Source organism: Staurois parvus, unplaced genomic scaffold (assembly GCF_062004578.1).
Source record: "Staurois parvus isolate SC_StPar_1 unplaced genomic scaffold, SC_StPar_1.0 ptg000356l, whole genome shotgun sequence".
Classification (NCBI taxonomy): Eukaryota; Metazoa; Chordata; class Amphibia; order Anura; family Ranidae; genus Staurois; species Staurois parvus.
The window spans coordinates 2,933,818-2,960,358 of record NW_028318152.1 but is presented as its reverse complement, the minus strand read 5'-3'; the positions used below and the strand labels follow the sequence as shown (position 1 = coordinate 2,960,358).

The following is a 26,541-nucleotide window of genomic DNA, read 5'->3' as shown; positions in this document are numbered from 1 at the left end:
TACAGGATTGATATAGCACCATCAGTTTACGCAGCACATTACAATATAATGAGATATAGTACAGTAACAACACAATTCAATACAAGAGGGTTAGGAGGGCCCTGCTCCTGAGAGCGTACACTCTAATTACATATTTTTTATTTTATTATATATATTAATTTTATTTTGTAGGTTTTTGTTTTAATGTTATGGGCATCTTAGAGGCTAAAATTGCCAACCTCCTTCTGAAAATGCCTGGCTACCTTGGATTCAATACATTTTCAGTCAGTGACCAAGAACAAACATGCAAGTACAGGCATACCTCGGTTTACGAATTTAATACGTTCTGCGGGACCTTTCGTATTGCAATAAATTCATAAACCGAAACGTGGTTTCCCATAGGAATGCACTGAAAACCAATGAATCTGTTCCGCAGGTCAGAAAAAAGTAAATAAAAAAGGTCTTTTATCTGATCAAAATTCTTTATAAAGTGCACTTTAAAGGCATAAATACTGTACAGGGACATGATTAAAAATTAATTTGTAAATGCATTAAAAACCAATTAATCCGTTCCGGAGGTCAGAAAAAAGTAAAAAAAAAGACTTATCTGTTCAAAACTCTTTATAAAGTGCACTTTAAAGGCATAAATACTGTACAGGGACATGATTAAAAAAAAAAATTGTAAATGCATTGAAAACCAATTAATCAGTTCGTATTGTGAAAAAAATTTGTAAATCGAAGGATTATTTTCAATGTATTTTCATTTGTAAACCGAAAATGATGATAACCGAGGTGTTCGTAAACCAAGGTACACCTGTAATGTCATAGTAAAGTCAGAACTACTAACTATGGTAAAATGATTGAAGACAGAGGATCAGTATAACAGCCTGTAAAAAAAGGCCAGCAATCGTAGGTGTTTCTCTCAATACAGTTTTCCCTTAAAAAAAATTACTCCCAGCCATGTAGCCACATTCAGAGGAATTCATAAAGAGTGTCTATGACACCCTTTATGAATTCCCTAGAATGTGTGCTGAAGTTTCCTCAGGGGTGAAGCACCAAAGGTGTCACAGACAGCTTTGTGAATTTTTCCATGTCTGCATTGAGGAAAGAGCAATTGAACAGGTGTACCTAATAAAGTGGCCAGTGAGTGTATACTGTATGACAGCATCCCAGCATAGGCACGGCCCACTCTTAGTGCTGGTGTACCTCTACACTCCAGCTCAGAGAATTCGTCACTGCCACAGCAATAGATTCTTAAAGTGGCGGTAGTAAGAACTACCTGAATTTGCTGCACGTGTTGGTATTGTTACCAACACTGGTGCAAATGCTTGTCTGAATTGAGTGCAAGTATTTCTGTTGCCGATCATACATGGATAGAAATTCAACTGGTTCAGCAGGGACCAGCCAATATTTGATCCATGTATAGGCAGGGAGGTGGCACAGAAGTCAATCAGCCGATCGACTTCTGTACAACCAACGTTTTGCATTTTGCCAGAGTGCAATGCTGATCGGTGTATTCTGATGGCGGGAAAGTCTACCCACTGTCAGAATACAATAGCTCAGCAGGGAGGATTCAAAGGAATCTATTCAGTTTCGTCATTCAACCTGCTGTTTGAACGAAAAAAAATGATCCATCTATGGGCTACCTAAAAGGAACTAGGACCAGAAGACTGTTATTGGAGTGGTTTTGAATTCTTCTGATTGTATCTTATAAAGGTGTTATGGAGCACTTACTTTTACAATCTGCTCTTCTTGCTTTGTATAATCTCCAACACTTTTGGGTATGTTGGAGGCTTCTTTTTGAATGTAAAAATAAGGGGGCACACTTGATGGACCTTTTGGTCATTTTATGTTTCTTTAATACACGGTTGGGTAGATTTACTAAAACTGAAGCACTCTGAATCTGGTGCAGCTGTGCATGGTAGCCAATCAGCTTCTAACTTCAGCCTGTTCAAGTAAGCTTTGACAATAAAACCTGGAAGCTGATTGGTTTCTTTGCAGAGTTGCACTCTCCAGTTTTAGTAAATAACCCCCAGTTGCTTTCACCCACTGATCTTACATCAACACAGCTCATCACTGCTGCAGGGAGAACCTTATGCAATCTCAAATAACACAAATAACAGTGAGCTATCCAGGAGCTCAGCACAGCCAGAGTCTGCAAAGCCACGTATAACGACACTTTGCAAACCCAAGGATTACTCACTGCTCCTGAATGTAGAGACTGCACAAGGTTCTTCCTGAGCTGTGGCAATGTGAGGGTAATGTAGAGAGAAACCCTGGTCTGAAAGAACAAGGGAAATATTTGGTGCAAGAAGAAAAAAAACAGATGTATACTGTGATGGCTAGTATATTAACCACAGAAGTAAAGTCCTTGAAGCTCAATGGTGGTTAAGGGATAGTCCACCAATGCTTGACTCAGTGGCAGCCGATTTGAAAGGAGCTAGAAGAGACTCTATGTGAACCATAAAAGAGAGAGAAGCGGCACCATCTAAGTGCAGCAATATAGACAAATAATTTATTTCCACAAAATTGGCAACTCACAATAGTAGTAATCAAATGAACGCTTGTCAATCTGGTGTCAACTGCTGTGCAACTCCTGGCTGGTCCCACTGCAAGCAAGTCTCCAAAGCACTGTCCTTGGCTGTGCTAGTGGTCCCCAGTATTTCCTGGTCGGTGTAGATCCCCAGGGCAGGAGGGAGTGATGTCAGCTCCAAGTACAGCGGCAACAAGCATGGCAAGCGCTTAGAACATATATGCTCCTTCATCAGGAAATAGAGGGGTCACATATTGGCAAATGATAGTGGCGGACTATAGGGCCCAGCCAACTCATGGAGAGACCCAAGTGTCATCATAGGTTAGTACAAAAAAACTGATCAAGCCTGCCTCTCTTAAACTAATTAGACTAAGCGCTCTTAAATTAAAATACAATAAATAAAATACAATAAACATATAAGGGGGATATTAAGGAACAATTATGCAAATTAGGCATGTATCTCACTATGCACTATACAATAGAGACCATAAGAGTCCTGTATGAATAAATAAACAGATATGTAAAAATAGAAATTTTGTACATAAACAGGTGATTCCATATTATTGAAAATTTGTATACAAAAATTCTAGATGAATATAATAATGCTAGTGCTACCTATGCCATTTGGGAAAATTAACATAATGTAGAACAAGAGAAGATAAATAAAGAATAGAAATATAATAAAAATCTTGGAAGGCCAGCTACCAGAAATATTAGGAGATGGATGTAACTATGTATGGAGGAGATGGATGTAACTATGTATAAGCTGAAGCACTAGAGGTATCAAGTGAGTAGGTGTAATCGTAGAGTATATGATAATCACTAGCCGGCACAAACAAAGCATATAGTGTACAAAAAAACATGTACATGTGGATCAATTATAGTGCTGAGAGACAGACAGGAGGGGTGGTGGAACCCCCATACAACTCCCCCACTAAAAGACTGTCAGCTTGCCTCCCAAAAAAGGGGAGAATAATGGAGGCAATGCCAAGGAGACACATCCGTACAATATTTAAAGAACTGTGCTGACTTCAAGTTCCTCATTCAGTCCGCCAGGGGCCAAAGTGTCCAAGGTATAGATCCAAAATATCTCTCTTTCACAGAGACATTTAAAATGTTCTGCTGTTGGTAGGTCACGGGATATGGCTTCAATGACCCAGACCATCAGACCCTGAGAGGATCCGTCCCAAATGACAGTAATCTCATCTATATAACGCCCATAAAAGATGATATGGGCTGCATGAGAGTTGTCTGCCAGATTGATTGATGTTCTCAAAGACCCATAGTGATATTAGCATAGCTAGGGGCAAAATTTGCCCCCATAGCCGTGCCCTGGGTCTGTAAGTAGTAATCCCCATAAAATTCAAAATAATTATGGGTCAAACAAAACTCAGTAGCTTCTAAGATGAAATTCGCCTGTCTAGGGTTAAGTAAGGAATCGTTTACCAAGAAGCGTTTTACTGCTTTCAAACCAACCTCATGGGGTCTGGGTGTATAGAGGGAGTTCACATCGAGTGATAGCCATAGGTATCAAAAGTAAGTGTAGTTCTTAAGCATATCCAATAGGTGTATTCCATCACAAATGTATGACGGAAGACCCTGGGCCAATGGTTGTAAAAAATGGTCCATAAATCGAAAAATAGCTGGTAACATTCTCCATGGCTGCTACAATGGGACACCCTGGTGGATGAGTAGCATCTTTATGAATCTTAGGTAAATGGTAGAAATATGGTCTTTTGTAAAATTCTTTTTGGAGAAAAGCTGTTTCACCTTTGTCAATTATATCTTCTCTAAAAGCTCTTTCTATAGGAGCATGGACCTCCTCTTTAACCGCTTCCATACAGGGCACTTTTACCCCCTTCCTGCCCAGACCAATTTTCAGGTTTCAGCGCACTTACACTTTGAATGACAATTGCGCGGTCATACAACATTGTACCCAAACTAACATGTTATCATTTTCTTCACACAACAAGAGCTTTCTTTTGGTGGTATTTAATCACCTCTGGGGGTTTTATTTTTTGCTAAATTAACAAAAAAAGACCAAATTTTTTGAAAAAAAACACGTTTTTCTTTGTTTCTGTTGTTCTTCATAAATTTAGGCCAAAATGTATTCTACTACATGTCTATGGTGAAAATAACCCAAATTAGTGTTTATTATTTAGTCTGTAGGAAAGTTATAGAGTTCACAAACTATGGTATATATCTGAATATTGATCAATCCTAAAGTACTGACAGCCAATCTAATTTCTTAAGGTCCAAGAATGTCAGAACAGTACAGATATCCCCCAAATGACCCCTTTTTGCAAAGTAGACAGTCCGAAGTATTTCATAACAGGCATGGCGAGTTTTTTGAAGCTGTTTTTCACAATTTGTTTTTACATACTGTCATCAGTGCAGTACAGTGTCATCATATAACTGGCATGGCGGTGATCAGGGACACTGACTGGTGACAGTACGAAAAAAAAATAAATTTGATAATTTTTAAAACATTTTTAATTATTTTTTATTGTTTATTACAATTTTTCTCTTTTTTTAAGATTTTTTTTTTCATATTTCACTATGACCAAAGTAGTATAATGTTACCATAGTAATACTATACTACTTTGGGGAAGTGATCTATATACTTTTTTTTTTTCTTAAACAATTTGCTTTTAGCAAAGGATTACTTCGCTATAAGCAAGCATTTACCTGAATGAAATCGATTCATTCAGGATTTTGTTTCTTCTTAACTGTGATTTGGCCACAGCTAATCACATGACACAGCTGGGCTGTGATTGGCCCAGCTTGTGCATGTGATCACTGTGACCATTCACAGCTAGACACACTTGTATACAATGGATGGCATGATAGGAAGCCATCCATTGTATACAACTGTCATGTTACCTGCTGTGATTGGTCACAGCAGGTCACATGGTACTGGCAACGGGGCCGGTACACAGATCTGTCATCGGCCGTGTACCTCGGTGACAGATTGTGCCAGTGCGTGGCTCTGCTGGCATGCAAACTGCGCATGCCTGAAAGGACGCCATATGGCGTCCACCCGGAGGGACAAGGGTTTTTGCCATAGGCCATAGGCTGGCGGGAATCAGGTAAACTGTGGCAATGGGTTACATCTAACCCTTTTGTATGTACTGGTGTCAGATGGCATGAGGATTCTTTAAGATCTATTTTGAATTACGATGCCCCCACCCTTATCAGCTGGTTTGATTATCAGTTCATGGTTCTGGGACAGATTGCGGAGTGCTTGAGTCTCCATGGTGGTAAGATTAGACTGTGAATGTGTGGGACTGAAGGTCCTATTACACAAGCGTATGATATCTGCATATACCATCTGATAAAAACATTGCAGATATGGGCCCTTGTAAAAGGTGGGGTTAAAAATGGATCTCGGTCGAAGGGCTGTATGTTGGACCAGGGAAAAGGTGGGAAGATGTTGGGAAAGGAACATAAGATAGTCTTCATTATCCTCTGTATAAAGGTGTTCCAAATGAGCCAGGGCTATCTCATCTAGTAGCATGGTTTCTAGTGAATTATCTAGAAGGGAATTATTAATAGGATCACCACCATTGTTGGTTTTGAGGGCTTGGATGTTGTAATAGCGTTTGAGTGTGAGGTTCTTGATAAATCTGTTTAAATTGACAAAAAGGGTAAACGGGTTAGGCGGTGCAGAAGGGGCAAAGCTAAGTCCCCAACTGAGTAAGGAAATCTCTGAACTGGAAAGGATGTGATTGGAGAGATTAAATATTTTTACAGTCTGCGTAGCTGTCCTCTCCTTTTTATGTCTTCTAACTCCCCCTCTCCTGCCTCTTCTCTGAGATTTCTTTTGGGGCTGGACACTAAAAAAGACTCTGGCTGTGGAGTTACTGTATGATCTGCTATTGTGACCGATTCTGAACATGTTGTAACACCTATATTGCCCATGGGTGGACCATTACATGTGACGTCATTGTTGTCCCGAAAAACAAGACTGTTGGTTGTATTCATTGTTGGTACTGCAGGTGTTGGAATGGTGTTATTAGTGGATACACTTGGTGGTGAACTAACTGTAGGTAAAGGCTCAACCAATGTGGTATTGAAAGTGGATACTCCACTGTCTGGGTTAGATGGTGGAGCTGATATAATATCAGCTGCTGATTCTAAATGTGAAGAATGGATTATTGGTAGTTTGTAATCTGAGACTGGTACAGTCTCATTAATTGGTCCCCTAGGAGATATAGAATCTGTAACTTTGTCTTTTAGTTGTAGTTTTTTATCGTTCCTAATGAGACAAGGCTTTGGGGCATGGAGCTGACTCAACCGAGTACTATGATACCCCTGGCTAGAAGTAGGGTGAAGTGTATTGGGTGGGTCCGTGGGTTGTAACAGGGGTGGTTTATCGGATATGGCTCTTGTCGGGACTGGATGACATGACATGAGGGGGACAGTGGATGCTGCCCAGGCAATGAACCTTTCCCTGGGTTTTTTCCAACAGAGAATTCTATTGGTGTTGTGGTCGTCAAAGTCTCTACGTACTTTAGCCAGTTTAGTCTTAATAAGATCATCCTCCTTAGGTTTAATGTTTCTTTTGAAGGTTTTTAACTATTCAATGGGTAAATGTGAAATCTCATTGACAAATAGGTCAATAGAAGATTATGCCTCATAAAGTAATTCTTGATATTTTATGTCTCTCTGTTGAATAATGATTTCCATCCATTTTTGTGTGCAGAATTCAGATATATCGGACCAATCGAGTTTCAATGCGGGCTTGAGGAAAGTACATGTAAAAACAAACCCCAGCGCACAGGAACACCTCTTAGGAAAAATATAATATATACACCAAGGTTATAGATTGCTGCTGCACGCAGGTCAGGTGAACCAAAATTAAGAAAAACACTATACAGCGCAAATCACCACCTTAACTTAATAAATAAATTAATTGCACATAAATACTTGTAAAATAAATGTGATAAAAATTGAAAGTGAAAGAATTCTTAATTACATATTAATGTGATATACATATTCCCACACACATTTAATTTCATATTAAAGTATCCATAATAACTAAATCCAAGAAAAAGTCCTTTCTCCCAAGTGTCAGAAATAATGCTTCCACCATCCACCAGTGAGAAAAACAACATCAAACGCACTCACCAGATATTGGTGAGTGTTGCGCCTTTTAGGATTATTTTTGGCTCCTAAACCCCCTATTTCACGCTGTGAAATACTAAATAAACGTTTGCCAGACCACTCACATTTCTCATGATCATAAAAAAGCGTTTAATTGCCTCATTTGGCTATCACAGATTCCACAGCTTCCGTCTATAACAGAGACCTCACAGCCTGGTCCAATGAAAGGATGATAGGATACACTTTCCAACAATGAGCAAGATGGCCGCTTTTTATGATCATGAGAAATGTGAATGGTCTGGCAAACGTTTATTTAGTATTTCACAGCGTATTAGCAGTATCACACTATTGTGTATTTTTTTCCCTGCACTGCTGTGGAGTTGGTGAGAGGAGAAGGCAGGAGCGAGTGGAGGAGTATCCATAATTTTATGGTAGAATGGAGTTTTGGAGGCAGGGGCGGACTGACAACTCATGGGGCCCCCGGGCAATAGGGGATCATGGGGCCCCTGTGTCCTTGCCCAAACTCAAAAAAGCCTATGAAAAAGGTACCAGGGGCATCTCATGGGGCCCCCTACTGACCCCGGGCCCTCAGGCAGTGCCCAAATTTCCAAATGGTCAGTCCGCCCCTGCTTGGAGGTCTTAAAGGGGGTTTAGGAGCCCAAAATAATCCTAAAAGGTGCAACACTCATCAATATCTGGTGAGTGTGGTTGATGTTGTTTTTCTCACTGGTGGATGGTGGAAGCATTATTTCTGACACTTGGGAGAAAGGACTTTTTCTTGGCTTTAGTTATTATGGACACTTTAATATGAAATTATATGTGTGTGGGAATATCTATATCACATTAATATGTAATTGATAATTCTTTCACTTTCAATTTTTATCCCATTTATTTTACAAGTCTTTATGTACAATTAATTTATTTATTGAGTTAAGGTGGTGATTTGAGGAACGTACACACTTTGGTGTTGAGGAATATGCTTATACTGTATTGCTGCACTTAGATGGAGCTGCTTCTCTCTCTTTTCTGTGCTGAATGAGCCTCCAACACACCTGAAAGCATTCGGTTTTCCACAAAGCTCCACAGCAGATTGCTTAGAAATGGCTAAGGAAAGTAGAAAAAAAGCACTGGACCCTAAGGTTACCCTAATGGTATTGCTATCTTATCCTAAAGTATTGATGTTGATGTAGGTAATCTGGTTCCTGGGCAGGCGGCTTCTGCATTCCAGAGGATCTCCATGGTTTACTTGGCTTGCCTTGCCATAATGTAGGCAGGTGCTTACTTTATGTTATATTCACCTGTTATATTATTTCTGTGTGTTATGTTAAGATGCTGTTACTTTATAGTTCTATGACACAGTTTCCCCTGCAGGTATGTCACTTCTTCTTAGGAGGCCATAAATGCAAGGGAGCTGACTTTGTGAGGGAGTCCGGTGTGGCAAGCAGACCAGTGAGGACCAATGCTGTGATGTAGTTCTTCTTTTTTGCCTTCCCTCCAATGGGTCCATTCCTTAGCCAAACCCCATGTCATGGAATCTGATCGCTATAGACATTTACCAACCCAGGTATGAGCAGCACGAGTTTCCTCTGTGCTAATCTCACACCTCTAGGGACAATGTATTGATCTAGCAGAACAGCCAATCTACCTCAAGAGTAAAGCACAATCAGTTCTACATGTGTGGGGAAAATGTACAGAATAGCGATGTAATATGTTCCTGTTAACATTTCAAGTTTACAATTAAAAAAAATAAATTTAATGGAAGAAGCTGTTTGTGTCATTTACTGGGAAGGAGTGTTCTAAATAGGAAAACAAAGTGTAACTATGGCGTATCACAAGAACATGACTACTGGGGCTAAGAAGCCTTGAGCTGATGCAGAACAAGTGTGCCAGGTTCACCCTTGCAGGTAAATACACATAAGTGAACTACACATTCAACCTTCTGGATTGGGACACTTGTAATACAGTATATATAGGAGCCAGCCAGTTACCACGTGGGTGACTGTGGCAGGAGTTGGCAGCTTTGATGGTAGAGGGGGACTGGTGTGCTTTATGTCCCTTACTTTGCAGTTTGGCCTCTATCTTGGAGCCTGTTGCAGGATTGGGTTAGTCTGGAAACCTGACCTGTTGGTCATGAGAGGGAATTCTTGCATGTGTGGACAACATAGTGCGTCAAGGTGAGACAGGGTGGGTCGTGTTCAACATTCCCATCTTGAAATGTTATGGAGCTCTAAAAGTAAAAGGTCAAGATGGCAGTGTCTCTTTACTCCAGTTAATAGGAACATTGTCCCCCTTACTTTTTTTGGAATAAAGTCTTATCTGGACATTTTAACAGTGGTGTGGCTCTTCAATTTATATTTTTCCTTAGAAATGGTGACATTCATTGCTTTAGGTAAGACAGCAAATAGAAGTGATCCATTACATACAGGATAAAATATGCCTGCATTACAGGAGTAATAGCACCTCTTTAAACGGAACTAAACTCTAAGAATCAGCATTTACCAGTTTTAATCCTTATGTTGCTAGCACTAGTAAATAGTGATGGGTTGAAAACACCCCCCTGTTCAGTTCGCAGTCGGACATTTGAACCTACCAAAAGTTTGACCGAGAACTTCGAACAGGGACAATTCACTAAGCAGTATCTTACCACACAGCTACTAAAATACCGCATGAGTTATATTATTAAGTATTGTGGTATTTTAGTAGTGAGAATGTAAGCTGTGTACCGAGGTGGGCTCCCCAGGATACAGTGAAGTCACGAACGAGGAAAGCAACCCCAACACCAGCTTTTGCCACAACAGAACTTTACTTAGATGTGGCAAATAAACACAACCACAAATGCTGGAAACATATAATAAATTTACATATACCCAGCCCAAAGGCTGAGACCCTTGTGCTGCACAGCACAGCGCCTTCTGATGGATGAAGGTAGAAAGTGAAGTACCGTATTTTCCGGCGTATAAGACGACTGGGCGTATAAGACGACCCCCTACTTTTCCTGTTTAAAATGTAGTGTTTGGGCTATACTCGCCGTATAAGACTACCCCTCTTCCAGTGCACACCAGTGGGAAGAATCGTGCCCCATCATTGGTGTCAGTGGGAGGAATAGTGCCCCATCATCGGTATCAGTGGGAGGAATAGTGCCCCATCATTGGTGTCAGTGGGAGGAATAGTGCCCCATCATTGGTATTAGTGGGAGGAATAGTGCCCCGTCATTGGTATCAGTGGGAGGAATAGTGCCCCATCATTGGTGTCAGTGGGAGGAATAGTGCCCCATCATTGGTGTCAGTGGGAGGAATAGTGCCCCATCATTGGTATCAGTGGCAGGAATAGTGCCCCATCATTAGTATCAGTGGCAGGAATAGTGCCCCATCATTGGTGTCAGTGGGAGGAATAGCACCCCATCATTAGTATCAGTGGCAGGAATAGTGCCCCATCATTGGTGTCAGTGGAAGGAATAGTGTCCCCTCATTGGTATCAGTGGGAGGAATAGTGCCCCATCATTGGTATCAGTGGGAGGAATAGTGTCCCATCATTGGTGTCAGTGGGAGGAATCGTGCCCCATCATTGGTATCAGTGGCAGGAATAGTGCCCCATGATTAGTATCATTGGGGGGAATAGCACCCCATCATTGGTGTCAGTGGAATAGTGTCCCATCTTTGGTGTCAGTGGGAGGAATAGTATCCTATCATTGGTGTCAGTGGGGGGGGGAGCAATAGTGCCCCATCGTTGGTGTCAGTGGGGGGGGGATAGTATCCCATCATTGGTGTCAGTGGGGGGTGGAATAGTGCCCCATCATTGGTGTCAGTGGGGGGTGAAATAGTGCCCCATCATTGGTGTCAGTGGCGGGTGGAATAGTGCCCAATCGTTGGTGTCAGTGGGGGGGGGGGGAGGAATAGTGCCCCATCGTTGGTGTCAGTGGGGGGGAGGAAAAGTGCCCCATCGTTGGTGTCAGTGGGAGGAATAATGCCCCATCATTGGTATCAGTGACACCAACGATGGGGGAATAGCACCCCATCATTGGTGTCAGTGGAATAGTGTCCCATCTTTGGTGTCAGTGGGAGGAATAGTATCCTATCATTGGTGTCAGTGGGGGGGGGGAGCAATAGTGCCCCATCGGTGTCAGTGGGGGGGGGATAGTATCCCATCATTGGTGTCAGTGGGGGGTGAAATAGTGCCCCATCATTGGTGTCAGTGGGGGGTGGAATAGTGCCCAATCGTTGGTGTCAGTGGGGGGGGAGGAATAGTGCCCCATCATTGGTGTCAGTGGGGGGGAGGAAAAGTGCCCCATCGTTGGTGTCAGTGGGAGGAATAATGCCCTATCATTGGTATCAGTGACACCAACGATGGGGCACTATTCCTCCCACTGACACTTGCTGACCCCTGTTCCAGTACGGTGCTGCTGCAGCCAGCATATGTGGTTGCAACAGCACCTAAGCACAGCACACTTACCTGCATCTCCACTCGATTTTCGCGGGGCCGCTCAGCTCCGCCTCCTCGCCGGTGATTGGCCGCCTGTGTGCCTTTCCTGAGCTACAGTTCTGGCGGCCAATCACCGGTGAGGAAGCGGAGCCGAGCAGCCGCGCGAACATCCAGTGGACGAACCAAAGGAAGGAGCAGCCGCGCTTCCTGGACCGGATCGTCGTGGGACCAGAGCCAGGTAAGAGACAGCAGCCCCTGCCCACCCATGTACTTAGTTTCCCTTCTGTTGGAAGGGGGGGCGGCAGCGGCACCGCGCCGCCCCCCTAAAAAGTGTCAGCATGCCGTTACCGGCGTATAAGACAACCCCCGACTTTTGAGAAGATTTTCAAGGGGTAAAAAGTCATCTTATACGCCGGAAAATACGGTAATTTACCTACTGGCGGGCACAACTAAGCTGCCACACCTTACCTGTTATTACCCTAAAGAGCAGGAATCAGTGTATGGGTGTATGGTATGGGCTAGCCTGCGCTGCAGCACAACAGCTTACAATCTTACACAAATCTACAGTATTCCCTCTCCCATAACTGGTCCTGTAGCACATGCCTGAGTATTCCTTCTGAGCAAAACGCCAGTCTGGCTTGAGTTTGTAGAATTTTATCAGCTCTCCAATGTGAAATGCCACCTTAAGTTGTGGAGTCCTTCCAATGATCAGTAACAACACTTGTGGCCTGACACAAACAGAGACCCTAACTAACTAACTATAGGCCTGGACTCAGTCTCAAGGCGCCAACACTGAAATGAGGTGTGTGCACGATCTTACCAACCCGGGTCTGCTTTGCATCCACTGGTGACTCTGAACAGAACAAATGTCTCTGCATGGGCTGCATAGTACCACTACCCATTCACAAGCATGCGGTCTCGCCGTATATGTTGCTTAATTCCTCTGCTCTCATCAGCATTCCTGGCAGCAATCTCATCAGCATTCCTGGCAGCAATCTCATCAGCTTCCTGGCAGCAATCTTATCAGCTTTACTTAGCTGCAGCTCTGGTTACGGAGGGACGGTTTCACACCTGGATGTCATCAGATTCTCAGCTCACAGGGCCCCTTATTCACCATGCTCCAAAACATGGCTTCTCGCTCTCCTTCCTGTTCTCTCTCCACTCTGTGTGAAAACTCCACCTCTTCATGAATATAGAAATATCTATGCAGTCTGAGGCTGTGTTAGAAAAACAGTGACATCTTGTGGCTAAACTGCAGAATGTCAGTCGAAACATTTAATTTACTCCACACAAGCAGTATTCAAACAATGAGAGCTGTTTCCCCATCTCACAATGACTTTCTTTAATGTTTAAGCTGTCAGCAGGTTTTTTTCTGCTGACAGCTGAATGCAAAAAGAATTGCCGGAATTACCCAGCAATTAAAAAATAATAAACAAAATGAGGGGGTCCCCCCCATGTATACCAAGTCTGGTATGGATTTTGAGGGGAACCCCCATGCCAAAATTTAAAAAAGTGGAGTGGGGGTCCCCCCCAAAATCCATACCAGACCCTTATTCGAGCATGCAGCCTGGCAGGTCAGGAAAGGGGCGGGGATGAGCGAGCGCCCCCCCCTTCCTGAACCACCATAGCAGGCCATGTGCCCTCAACATGGGGGGTGCTTAGGGGCATGGTGGCCCCCCATGGACAATTGTCTATTCCCGATAACCGTGGCTGGTGGTTGTGGGGGTCTGTGGGTGGCAGGGTTATCAGAATCCCCAGATCCCGCCCCCCCATATGAATGAGCATGGGGTGCATAGTACTGCTACCCATTCACAAAAAAAAAGCGTAGTGTAAAAATGACAGGAGACACTCTTTGAGAAGTCCTTTATTAAAAAAAAAAAAAAAAAAAAGTCCCCTGAAGTAGATACAACGTCAATCATGATGCCCGCTGCTCTTGTTGCTGGCTCCCACCATCTGACAGTTGTGCCCAGATGACAGTTCTTAGCTGCCTCCCGCCCGTCATATAGTAAAATGACGGACGCAAGGTGGGTCTCTCATTCTGGGAGAACGTCATATGAAGTCCTCCCAATCTAACCGCGCATGCGCAGCTCCGGGAGTGCGCAGCACGGTCATTGGCGGTGCACTGTGTCCCTTGGACACAGCGGATCACCGATCAACGGAAAGAGCCGAAGATGTTTGCTCGGTAATGTGATCAGCTGTGTCCAATCACAGCTGATCACATGTAAATAGGGAAATGCCAGTTATCGGCATTTCTCTCCTCACGAGCTGTCACGCTGACAGCTTGAGAGGAGAGCCGGTAATCGGCATTCCTCAGAGGGGAAATGTACACTGATGATCAGGGCACTGATGATCAGTGTGCCCTGATGATCTGTGTAGCCCCAGCAGTGCCAGCTGTCAGTGTCCATCAGTGCCAGCTGTCAGTGCTCATCCATGCCACCTGCCAATGCCCATCAGTGCCACATCAATGCCACATAACAGTGGCTACCAGTGCACATTAATGCCACATATCAATGCCCATCTGAGCTGCCTTTCAGTGTCACCCATCAGTGCCAGTCAATGCCACCTATCAACGCCAGTCAGTGCTGCCTATCAGTGCCAGTCAGTGCCGCCTATCAGTGTGCATCAGTGCCGCCTATCAGTGCCCGTCAGTGCCGCCTAACAGTGCCAGTCAGTGCCATATAACAGTGCCAGTCAGTGCCACCTATCAGTGCCAGTCAGTGCTGCCTATCAGTGCCACCTATCAGTGCCGCCTATCAGTGCCATATATGAGTGCTGCCTTTCAGTGCCCATCAGTGATGCATGTCAATGCCCATCAGTGCCACCTACCAGTGCCTCCTCATCAGTGCCCATCAGTGCCACCTATCAGTGTCCATCAGTGCAGCCTATCAGTGCCCATCAGTGCAGCCTCATTAGCGCACATCAGTGAAGGAGAAAAATCACTTATTTACAAAATTTTATAACAAAAACTAAGAAAGAACGTTTTTTTTTTCAAAATTTTCAGTGGTTTTGGGTTTGTTTAAGAAAAAATAAAAAACCCAGGGGTGATTAAATACCACCAACATAAAGATCTATCTGTCACAAAAAAATGATAAAAATGTCATATGGGTGTTGCATGACCGCGCAATTGTCATTCAAAGTGCAACAGCGCTGGAAGCTGGCCTGAGCAGGAAGGGGGTATAAGTACCCTGTAGGCTAGTGGTTAAATACTGTGATGACGTCACAAGGGGTCGGGGTCACCCCCACCCTCTTGTGACATCATTATGTGCGGTCATTGGCCAAAGCTTTGCACCTGACCTGTGGTCAGGTGCATTGCTTTGGCCAATCACAATGCACTATCAGGGCACAGTGCATTGTGGCACGAACAGCCTGCCGAACGCCTTTACCATTTGTGTGTTCTCTGAACACACGAACATCCTACTTAAGTTCGACTAGAACATGAAGCTCAACCCTATTAGTAAATAGATAGGAAGGTATTTTATTTTTAGTTGTTTTGAACTTTCTGTTACATTTCTTCATTTGCTTCCTGGCTTCTGGCCTAGGCCAAAATGTTGTCATACATCTCAGGACTCTTCATGGACATTTTTTTTATTCATCTGGAAAGGGGAGGAGGAGCTTTCTCAGCTAAGCACACCCTCCTGCATACATGGCTGACCTAAGGGCAGATGGATTCCAGGAAGTAAATGCTATATGAATTACCTGCTCTGATAATGGTCACAGCTAGGAATGCTAGTGTTTTTTAAAACAATGTCTGAACATAATAAAGCATGGAGACATAAATGAATGAGTGAGTTTGCTTGTGTATTATAATTGAACTGAATAGTTTTTAAATTGTTTTTTTTTTAAATAGTTTATTTTTTTTTCAGCTTGTAGTGCTCAGTTTAGTTCTGCTTTAAAGATAGTTTTAAAAAACATTAAATATTTAAATGGTTATTGACTCACTAATACCAAATGTGCATTATATTACACAGTAATTGACAGTCATTAGACAGTAGACAACTACTCCATGCAATACGTTCTATATATAAACATTATTACTGCTATTGAATGCATTATTTAACATGCTACTATTTATGGAGACACAATAGCTTCATAGAGAATTCTTTTTAGCATGTACATGTTGATATTCATCCCTTTTAATACTGCTCTTGTTTTGTAACGTATGACTAAAGCTGGCTATAGACTAATAGAATTTACTTTAAAATAATATTAATTTAAGAACATTTGTTTGATTTTCTAATTGTTTGTGGGGTCAAATTAACATTAATTTCCATTCGCAGTGACGAGAAAATTTGAAGGAGCAAAATGGAAACTTTTTTCCTGAAACAGATTTCTAGCAGTATATGTGTTTTTCCTTCAGGAAATCACATTCATTCCAAAACTGAATGTTGAAAGCAACAAAATGTTGAACTAGTTTCATACGGTATTCAGTCATTGAGTGTACAAAGGATTTTGATATGAATGTTTGTACAGATATTCAAATGAAAGTTTGTTCGAAAATCTATTCGTGTAAAGCCAGCTTTATTTTGCTACTGATGAGCAATTTACTTTGGGTAATCATTTAATGAAGTGTTCTGCAGTTTAGTTATACAGACTCTGTTGAAGAAAATCTTTGTTGGACTTGTAGGCTGATAGCAGGACTTCACTGTTTATTGTTGAGCTGACAAACTACATTTCCCAGAGGAGCTAGCTGATGGGTGGGAGCAGTTAAATACAGAAGCTTGGGAACCCGAGGACAGGAAGTGGACAGTGAGAGCTGGAGAGCAGGTGTGAAGAGAAGGCTGTCTGGGATGCTGGAGGATGTCTGGGATGCAGGCTGGACCAGGCCACAGAGTGAGGAGGAATCACTGACCGCTGACAAGCCAGACTGACAATCCTGCGAGCCGACGGACTGGAGTGCTGTCATCTGGAGTGATCTGTGATGTAGGAATCAAAAGAACACAGGGGGGCCCTCCATCTGCAGAGAGTCTTTCCGCTACCTGACCAAGTCCACAGATCGGGTGAGAGAGCTCCATACCCAAATCATCTAAGTTGCAAATGACTTTGCTAAGTTCAGTTACTTTCTTCTCAGTTTAACATTCTTTGTTTCACATGTTGCATGTGCTAAGACTTAGATTGTCCGTCCTATCCTGCCTTGCGGTCTACTAATCATTACACTTTCAAAACATAAAATCACAAGAGCCGGCTGCAAAATGTGCACCTGTGGGTCAAGTTGTATTAGTGCTTCAGTTCCAGTTTGTGCCATTCGCCAAGGAACGTCTTTATCACTGTAGCTTGCTATCCTTTTAAACAGGAACTATTCCCTACAGAAGTGTGTTTTTGCCCCTTTCCTTAATCTCAGCCTAATTTTAGATTTCACTTTGGGTGTGCTAAAGAGACACCATTCAAATTCCACATCACGTAAAGGAAAAACTCCCTTTTCTTGTTGTTCATCCTCTCTTGAAGAACTCCTACCTTTACATAAATAAAGATTAAATCTTCATGTGCACCAACTAGGGCCCCATCGAGCATGCAGAAGATTGGACACTGAACTTTAAAAGAACATTGATCCATCTAAAGTAAGAGTTCTTGCTTTTCTCAAACTTAGAACCACCAGAGCCCAATGTGAGTTAGCCTACCAATTTAAGTGTTTCCCCTTCTGCTCACTTGGAAAGAAATACTGTATCTCAGGGCTGGGATCACTGTTTAAATTCTGAACTGCAGGATATATAGAAGTGATTTGTGTTGTGTTGATTTGTGTTGCAACCTTTATTTGAATTTCCTTAGGAGCATTAGCTGTTATTCCATGCACATACTTTCTTGTCGATTTACTGTGTTTGCATTTTGACCTCAATATAACCAGAATATCAGTTCACTCTAAACTGTGCACAAGTTTATTTAATGATTGCAGGCAGAGGGTTCTTCTAGTCAAAGGTCTAAGGTGGTGTCAGCAAGGGTTGGGCTTCCAAAGCAGGCTCAGGAAAGACAGGAAAAAATGTAAATTACTCAGCAGCCCTCAAGGGGGTAGTGCTACACATGTGATGAAATGTATCCCTCATTAAACTTTGCAACTTCTTTGCTAAACGTTTTTTTAAAATGAAAGCTGTACCTGTAAACAAGGATATAAATATCTACCTATCCTGTTGACCGTGACACCAAACAACGCTCTGTTTGAGAGGAATCACCATCTGAAGTCAATACAGAAATAAACACAATCAGGGGTGTTGATCTCCTGTGCTCCCTCCAGCACTCCGTGGTTCTTTCCACCATCTCTCTTATCAATATAAGACACAGTAGTGAGGTAGAAGTCATTGGGAGGAACCAATGAGGTCTGCGAGTACAACAAGAAATCCACAGTCTCTGAAGTGTAGTTTTCTGCATAGACTTTAGCTAGAAATTCCTCCTAATCAGAGCAGCATTTGGTGGCAGAGTCAGCAGGAGCGGTACTTATATTCTTCTTTACAGGCACTGCTTAAATTTATAAAATTATGTTTAGTAACAGAGTTGTTATAATGAAGTAAAGAATCAGGAGAACATTTCATTACATATCTTCTTTACAAGTACAGCTTTTATATAAACATTCAGCTTTTCTTTAAACCTTTTTTTGTAACCTGTTTTTGTAAGTGAAACTACTTTGTATTTTACATTTCAAAATACAGAAAAAGGTTTGCATGAAACAAAACAATCTATTCTCTACATACTCAACAAAATATGTTAAGCTGGTCACTGGCTAGGACTAGCTAAATTTCAATCAATGTATTGGCACTTTGGTTGTACAGAAGTCAATCTACCATTGAAATTCAAAGAAGTTCAGATGCCGAACCCCATTGAAATTAATAGGAGCCAAATTTGTCAAATTAATAATGCCTATTTTTTGGGCTAATAGGCAAGGGGGTCTCACAAAATATAATGGGGGGTTGAATGCCCTGGGGAGCATAAAGAAATGAAAACAAAATGTAAAAACTCCATTTGGCCAGGAGAAGTGAAACATTAAAAAATCCCAAATTCCCTTAAATAACATGCTTGGTGGTGCTCTAATCCTGCCTGTGATGTGGCGCGTCACTGTGATGTACAGAAAATGCTTCAGTAGTGCTGACATGTACAAAGGAAAAAAATGTCAAAACTGCCAGCAAATGACATTTCATTGCTGGCATCTTAGAAAAAAAAAACAACACACAGACCCCTCCAAGGGTCAGCTATGTCATTTGGGAGACCTTTGAGGGGTCTGTGTGCTGGAGCTGACAATAAATGTTGTTTGCCTGCAATTTGAACTGTATCAATTATTTTCTTTTTTGTAAATGTCACTTTTGCTGTAGCACATCCAAAACCCCAAAGTTGCATATACAGTCGTGGCCAAAGATATTGGCACCCTGCATTTCTGTCAGATAATGCAACACTTCACCCATAAAATCATTGCAATTACAAATGTTTAGGAATTCTCATGTTTATTTCTTTTGTTTGTATTGGTATAAAACAAAAAAGTGGAGAAACAAAAAGCCAAATCCGACACAAGTGGTGCCTCATCTGACAGAAATGCAGGGGTGCCAATATTTTTGTCCATGACTGTAGTTCCCCTCAAAATGCATACCAGAACCTTTGAGTCTGGTGTGGATTTTATGGGGTATTTCACGCCAAAATTTTTTTTGTCAGTTTCCGAGTGAACTGTTGGTTTATCTGTATCCTCTTCCTCAAACTGGAGAGTCAGATAAAACTAAACTAAATAATTAGGCAAACATAAACCCGTTATAAGGGCTCTTGCACACAGTCCGCCTGACCCTGTTCAGGCAGCCAATGTCGAGTGTAAAATCTGTCATTAACATGAATGGCTTGGGCTGCTGTACTCATTTATACTGCGGTGCTATGACACAGCATACAATTGTTTGCAAGAAATAGAACATGTTTTCAAACCACAGTAACTTAGCACAATAAAGCACCATATAGCAGCTAACGCTCTATCAACAGATTGTCAATTCTCCCTAAACTATTCCAAATAACACTGACAAATAGCTGCTGGGAACCCAGTCCTCCAATGGGGTCAACTATTTTGATGATCTGTCAGAGAGGGATTCATATTCACTTTGGAGGGATTTCTAGCCAGGATGTGAAAATAAATCTACCTAAAGGGTTACCAAACTCAAGAAACTAAGAGAGCTTTTAATCATTGTCTTCTCTAACCCTAAAAGTTTTGGCTTTAGATACACTTTATCCTAAAGAGAGTACAGGTAACAAAAGAATATAGTGCATGCATGGAAAAGTACATTGAAAGCTGTCATCCACATAAACCACAATGCTCTTGTTTTTCATGAACTCATCTCAACTTATCCTGGATTGACCTTGCCTTTGGTAATGATTTATTGCTCTCATTGATGCCAAGAGTTTGTTATCTGCCTAGGGGCCTTTTGGACCACTCACCAGTATTGCTAACTATCCCACCTAATGGTCCCTCCCAAAGGTAGGTCCTGTGGAAGCTGAACTCCTTTTGGCTTAACGGTTTTTTAAAATATGGCTCATATGGTAAAAATTTTTAATGATTAACAGGAACTCGGTTACCACCTCAGTTGTGTAGGACACATTGAAAGCATATCTTAGGGGTCTTTGATTGAAAGGAAGATTGCTTATTAAAAGTGATACGTGTGGTTAATCCTCCCAGGACTACTTCAATACCCTTCTTCTCTCATGGCTCATTTATATTTTCCTAAATACAGGCATTTGGTTACAAGGACTTCATGTGAGGGTATGCCTGGGAGTTATCCCATCTTTTGAGCCTCTCTGAATGCATTTTGTTTTACTATTTTATGTGATGATTTTCATGTTGTACCCCTACCTGTGTTAATCCAATGAGTTAAGCTACGTTCGCTGGTTATTTATCTGTACTTTTGTATTTCTTATTTGGAAAAATCAATAAAAATCTATTTCGAAATAAAGTGATACATGTATGTGGAAAACAGATATCACGCATGGGATTGAGGATGCTGAGCAATTATATTTTTCCAACCCTACTCTTGATACTGAGAGAAAATGGATTGATGACCAGCAATTATATCACGCAACATTGTTGGAATATGCAGAAAGAAGAGGTTTTTACAGTGTACATGACACACTTATTTTTAAAAAGGTGAAAACACAGGTCACCCGTTGGCAGTCATTGAGTTATCACAGGAGGGACCTTAATTTGTCTCTTCCAAAGCCATCTCCTCTACTAATATTGTGTCTGATACCCCCTTGATTTTAAATGGTTTCAGATCATATTTTGAGCATTTATGTAACCCTCGGGCGGACTGAACATTTGGAATTTCGGGCACTGCCCGAGGGCCCGGGGTCGGTAGGGGGCCCCATGAGATGCCCCTGGTACCTTTTTTATAGGCTTTTTCGAGTTTGGGCAAGGACACGGGGGCCCCATGAGTTGTCAGTCCGCCCATGGTAACACTAAAGTTGTATATCATGAGAAGGACCTCCAGGGCTTCCTAAAGAACATCCCAATCACTCAGCTAGAGGATGCAGATAGAAAAATGCTCAATAGTCTCCTCACTCTGGATGAATTACAACAGACACTTTCAGCTTTCCCTAACTTCAAATTACCTGGGAGTGACAGTCTCCCAATTAAGATCTATAAAACTTTTAGGGAAATCCTACTCCAAGAAGTTCTGTCAGCCCTCTCCTCTGCATAAAATCAGGGCTCTTTCCATGTATGAAGCCATTATCATTGTAATTCCTAAACAGGAGAAGGACCCAGCACTTTTTGACTCCTACATTCCCATTTTTCTCTTAATGACAGATATAAAAAGTATGGCCAATGTACTTTCAAACCAATTAACATGGGTGATGACTAAATTAATACACCCAGATCAGTCAGGGTTCATCCCAAATAGGTCCACAGCTGTTAACCTTAGACGACTGTACTTAATTCCTCAACTCCTAATGTCTAGTCCAGGAAATAGTGATATTCTTTCATTAGTTGCTGCTAAGGCTTTTAAATGGCTTTATTTGTTGAAAGTATTGGAAATATGTAATTTAGGTGGTGATTTTATCGCCTGGGTAAAGCTATCATACCAAACACTGATGGCTCAAATAAGAGTTAATAACGCCATGTCAGAACCATTTTTCTTGTACAGAGGTGCTAGGCAAGGACAAGGATGCCCACTTTTCCCTTGGCCATTGCCTTGGCCATTGAGCTGTATGCCTAGATCCATCTATAGTGGCATTCAAAAGAGGGAGCATAGAAGAGAAAATAGCTCTATAAACAGATGATGCAATGTTGTTTCTGGGTGATACTTGTGCTTCCCTTAAGAGCCTGATGGGCCTAGTAGAGAGATTTGGGACCTTTTCAGGCTTTACAATTAATTAGAACAAATCCATTCTCTTACCCCTTGATCCAATATCTAGGGCAATACCGAGCTTTGTCTCCCAAATTAAACCGGTGGATTATTTTGCTTACATGGGTATAACTATACACATGTGTATATCTAAGACTATCTCCCTTAATATCAAGCCCTCGATCACCAAATTTAGAAGCAAAGTGGTCAGTTGCTGCAAATTACCGCAGACAGTTGTAGAATGTGTCAATCTTAATAAAAGGATATGGGCTCCTTAATTATTATATGTACTTCACAATGCCCCCTTTGGATTCTGTTACTCTTCGGTTAAGTGTTCAAAAAAATTTTCACTATTTTTCACACTCTCATTTGGAAAAAACGTAGCCCTTGATTAAGAATGTAAACATTTGCAAAACCCTAAAGAGGCTGGAGGTTTATCAGTTCCTAATCCATATCTTTACTTTTTAGCCTCACAATTACAATACTTAACATGCTGCAGATCGGCTGAACATCAGGACCCAAAAAAAGCTGTCATAGCAACATTTTTCCTAATGTCCAATTGATGAGTAGTTAGGTGGCTAGCATATTTAGAGCCAAGAAAATACTACCTACTCTGTGTTTAATTGATAAAGTATGGAGCACAGCAACTGCGGCATGCAATCTTAGAGCAGTCTAGGTCTAGTGTATGGTTATTGAGGGTTCCCTCTCTGATTGATTGCTTGACTGCTTCTCTCTCAACAAAGGATAAAATATTGGCATCATAAAAAAACCTTGTTACAGCACTCTACAAATCACATGACTCTTAAGTGTAGGGAATTCGATAAAGGCTTATCACGATTGATAAATTGTCTGATATTCAAAATAATTTGCTGCTGGTAACACTATGTACTAAACAGAAACTGACGCAATTGATTATTATTCATAGATCCTATCATACTCCTCAAAATCTTTTTTAGATAGCATAGAAGAAACTCGCATTTTTTTGCGGGATGCGCATTAGACATGGGTACAATGATCCACATGCTCTGGAAATGCCCCAAACTTTTTCAATATTGGACTTTAATTTTAGACACTATCAGCACTGTTTTTTCTGTTAATCTACAACTTGATCCTAAGTTATGTGTGTTGGGATTGCTGGATGAGGAGCAATACACTCCATGTATGCTTAGTGCACAAAAATGGATTTCTCCAGCCTCTCCTCCCCCACTTATGACGAGTATAAACAGGTGTTGAATTTTTCTCTACTAAGGGAGAAGCTAGTGTATCAACATAGGGGTTGTCCCACAAAGTTTTCCAAAATCTGATTGTCTGGCAATTACTGGCCTTTGGATTCTCTATCACTTTCATTCCTGGTGACTATGGTCACCAGGATACATAAAGAGGGTGCATCTCTGTAGCAGAGACACAATCAACCATAAAAGGCGTTAACTCCTCATCACTCTATTCACAACTAAGAAAAACGTTTATTTTTAGATACACTTTTTAACTAAAATTCAGGTTTAAAGCCTAACTTCAAGAATTAGAAAAAATCTACTCTTATATGCACCCCCTGCACTGAAGGATAACTTACCCTAACCCCTGCTCCAGCCAACCTGGCCGCTACCCTTTTCTTTCTGAAACCCAGGTCTGAACCCTTAGGGGTTTATTTACTAAAGCTGGAGAGTCCAAAATCAGACTCCCTTCTGCATAGAAACCAATCAGCTTCCAGGTTTCATTGCCAAAGCTTCATTGAACAAGCTGAGGTTAGAAGCTGATTGGTTTCTATGCAGAAGGGAGTCTGATTTTGGATTCTCCAGCTTTAGTAAATAAACCCCTTAGTGTCCTCATATACAATGCAGAGCTATTAACCCTGCAATGTAAGTAATGGGAGTAAGCATGTGACTACTGCTTAGAGAGGAGTCTTTGGGTAGACTGATTGGAGGGACCCTGCTGGAGTGCACAATAAATTAAGCAATTGTCCCTATTCTGGCACCCCTAGACACAATGAGCATTTTATCCTTGCCGTGCAGAGTGCCCCACTGCAAGGGTAGGTTATTTCTAATTCCTGGAGTTGGGCCTTAAGACACTCAGTTATATTTCAGAAACAACAACTTAGACCTGGTTTGGTTTATTAACATTAAAGATGTTTTAAAATATGCCATGTAAAGAGTCTTTTAGATTTCGTAAGGTTATGATTTTGGAAGGTAGGGAAAATGGTATGTGTGTTCTCATATGTGTATTCTCATACATCTGTGTATTAGTATGCATATGTTAACTATAGTATAATTTGGAACTGCTTCTGCTGCTTCAGAGCAGTTGTAGGTTTTGTTGACTGTAATTTAATATTACAGATTCTGTTGTGGTTGTAGAATGGTAGTTTGTTAGTGTAAGTGCATGTGAATGGACTTAATGCTTAATGGGGTGATACTGCTTTAGACACAGTAATGGCTCAAACATTCGAAAATCTGATGCAAGGCCTAAGGCTAGCCACAGACAGGCTGATTTAGGGATGGTTCTATGAGCACAAACAACATTGTGGAATTCTAATGGTTGAATTTCTGCATAGGCACCATAAGCTGTAGCCTAGGACAGCTGAGGTCTAGGAACAGAACACAGAAATCCTTTTATCATGTTCCTAAATGTTAATGATGCATTTTCTTGTACAGTACACAGTTCCAGGCTGCTGCCCTTCTGGTCAGTACAATTCATTTGTGGTCATCATTGCTTGGTCCTTGAATGGACCCCTAGTAAAATGCCAGCATAGTAGGGTGACACGGCTTAACTTTACAGCAAATGGTTCTAGGGGTACTGACAATAGGTGAAGGATCAAACTATCTGTTTTAGCCTTTCATTTCTGAACTTGATGTGCCTTATATGGCTGTAATAACCGATCCTCCTATTTTGATTGCAAATTTAACCACTTGACTGCATTAGGAGATGCTTGCTCACTTTGTCTTAGGGAAGCAGAAAGTATAAAGCCCCTGAGCAGAAAATAATCACTGACAAAAGATAAAATTGTTGGTATCTGTCAAAATAAATTTCCAACTACTGTATATTAATAGATAGATGAATAGACACATTTTCTTGTTAAATAAAACATTTATGTAAATATACAGTGTACAGTAGTACAGTACAGTAGTCCTCTGCATGCTGTAAACCATATCCTATAAATCATAGGAAGCTACATGCTACTGGCTATCATTATATGTGTGACTACCTCTCAGTATATAACAAACATAAACATCTAGGAAAAAAACAGAGAACAAGTGTATAAGAAAAAAATATAAAATTCCTTACCTGGTTAATGATAGTAGAGGAGTACTCGCTGTCATCATAGACCCATCCATTTATACATGGCTCTTTTTCTGCATCACTTATGTTATTTGAAGCAGTGACATTGAGCATATGGAATTGGGGGCTGGTATAGCGGAAGCAACTGGAGGGTTTTCCATTCACCGCAACTGGAATAAAGGCATCTACCCAAATCCCAGTAAAATTGCCATCCTCCCAGGAATCATTGAGTCTACAGCGGTGTTTTGGAATTGCTGCGGTGAAATTCTGCAAGAGATTGTGGCTTGCGAGCATGAACACAGGCAGGGATAGAAGAATGACATGTATGATCTGGTAACGTCCCATGCCCCCTATTTGCATTAGGATCTCTTGAAATGCCATGGCTGCTCATAGTCCATACACTGACTACTAAGAAGACTGGAAGCTGGTTGTCAACATTATAGCCAACTCACCACAAGCATTATGGTGGTTGTTGGTAGTATGAACACTGTGAATGACTGTCAAGCTATTTAAGAGTGGACTACATTGTCAAGTGTTAAACTTTTACTTGTATAATGAAGCATTAACTTGTAAATTGTAAATAACAAAGTATAAAGGGCAATGTTAGCTGTACCAGTCATGTTTCATTATGAAACTTAAAAGTATCCTATGGACTTATGTAATATGTTTTTCTCAATTCTGAAATATTCTGAAATTAAATGGTAAATAGCATTGAGGGAATATTTTTACTATTTTAACCGGATGTACCTTATTGCATATAATAGCTCATGTTATTTTCTGAATTCTGTATCACAAAAGGCCAAGCTTTCCTGATACTTGGTTATCTTCTATGCAGATGGTCATGTTTTCTTTAACCAAGTAATAAGTCACACGAGAATCAGAGGCTCCCAAAAAAGTACCAAGGACACTGTTAGGAGTGTGAGGCCGACCTTGGCTCCTGCTCCA

General features: G+C 41.4%; 1 protein-coding gene across 2 annotated transcripts in view; it reads right to left on the bottom strand.

Annotated features, from left to right (window-relative positions):
- LOC149456585 (solute carrier family 22 member 6-B-like) overlaps positions 1-26,087 on the bottom strand; it is an 83,786-nt gene extending 57,699 nt beyond the window's left edge. The window contains exon 1 of one of the 2 annotated variants that reach the window (XM_089684790.1): positions 25,603-26,087. In XM_089684790.1, coding sequence (XP_089540916.1) covers positions 25,603-25,977 — 375 coding nt within the window. In that variant the 5' untranslated portion in view covers positions 25,978-26,087. The remainder of the gene's footprint in view (positions 1-25,602) is intronic. The other variant, XM_089684789.1, reaches the window with a different exon arrangement.
- Positions 26,088-26,541: the final 454 nt, after the last annotated feature.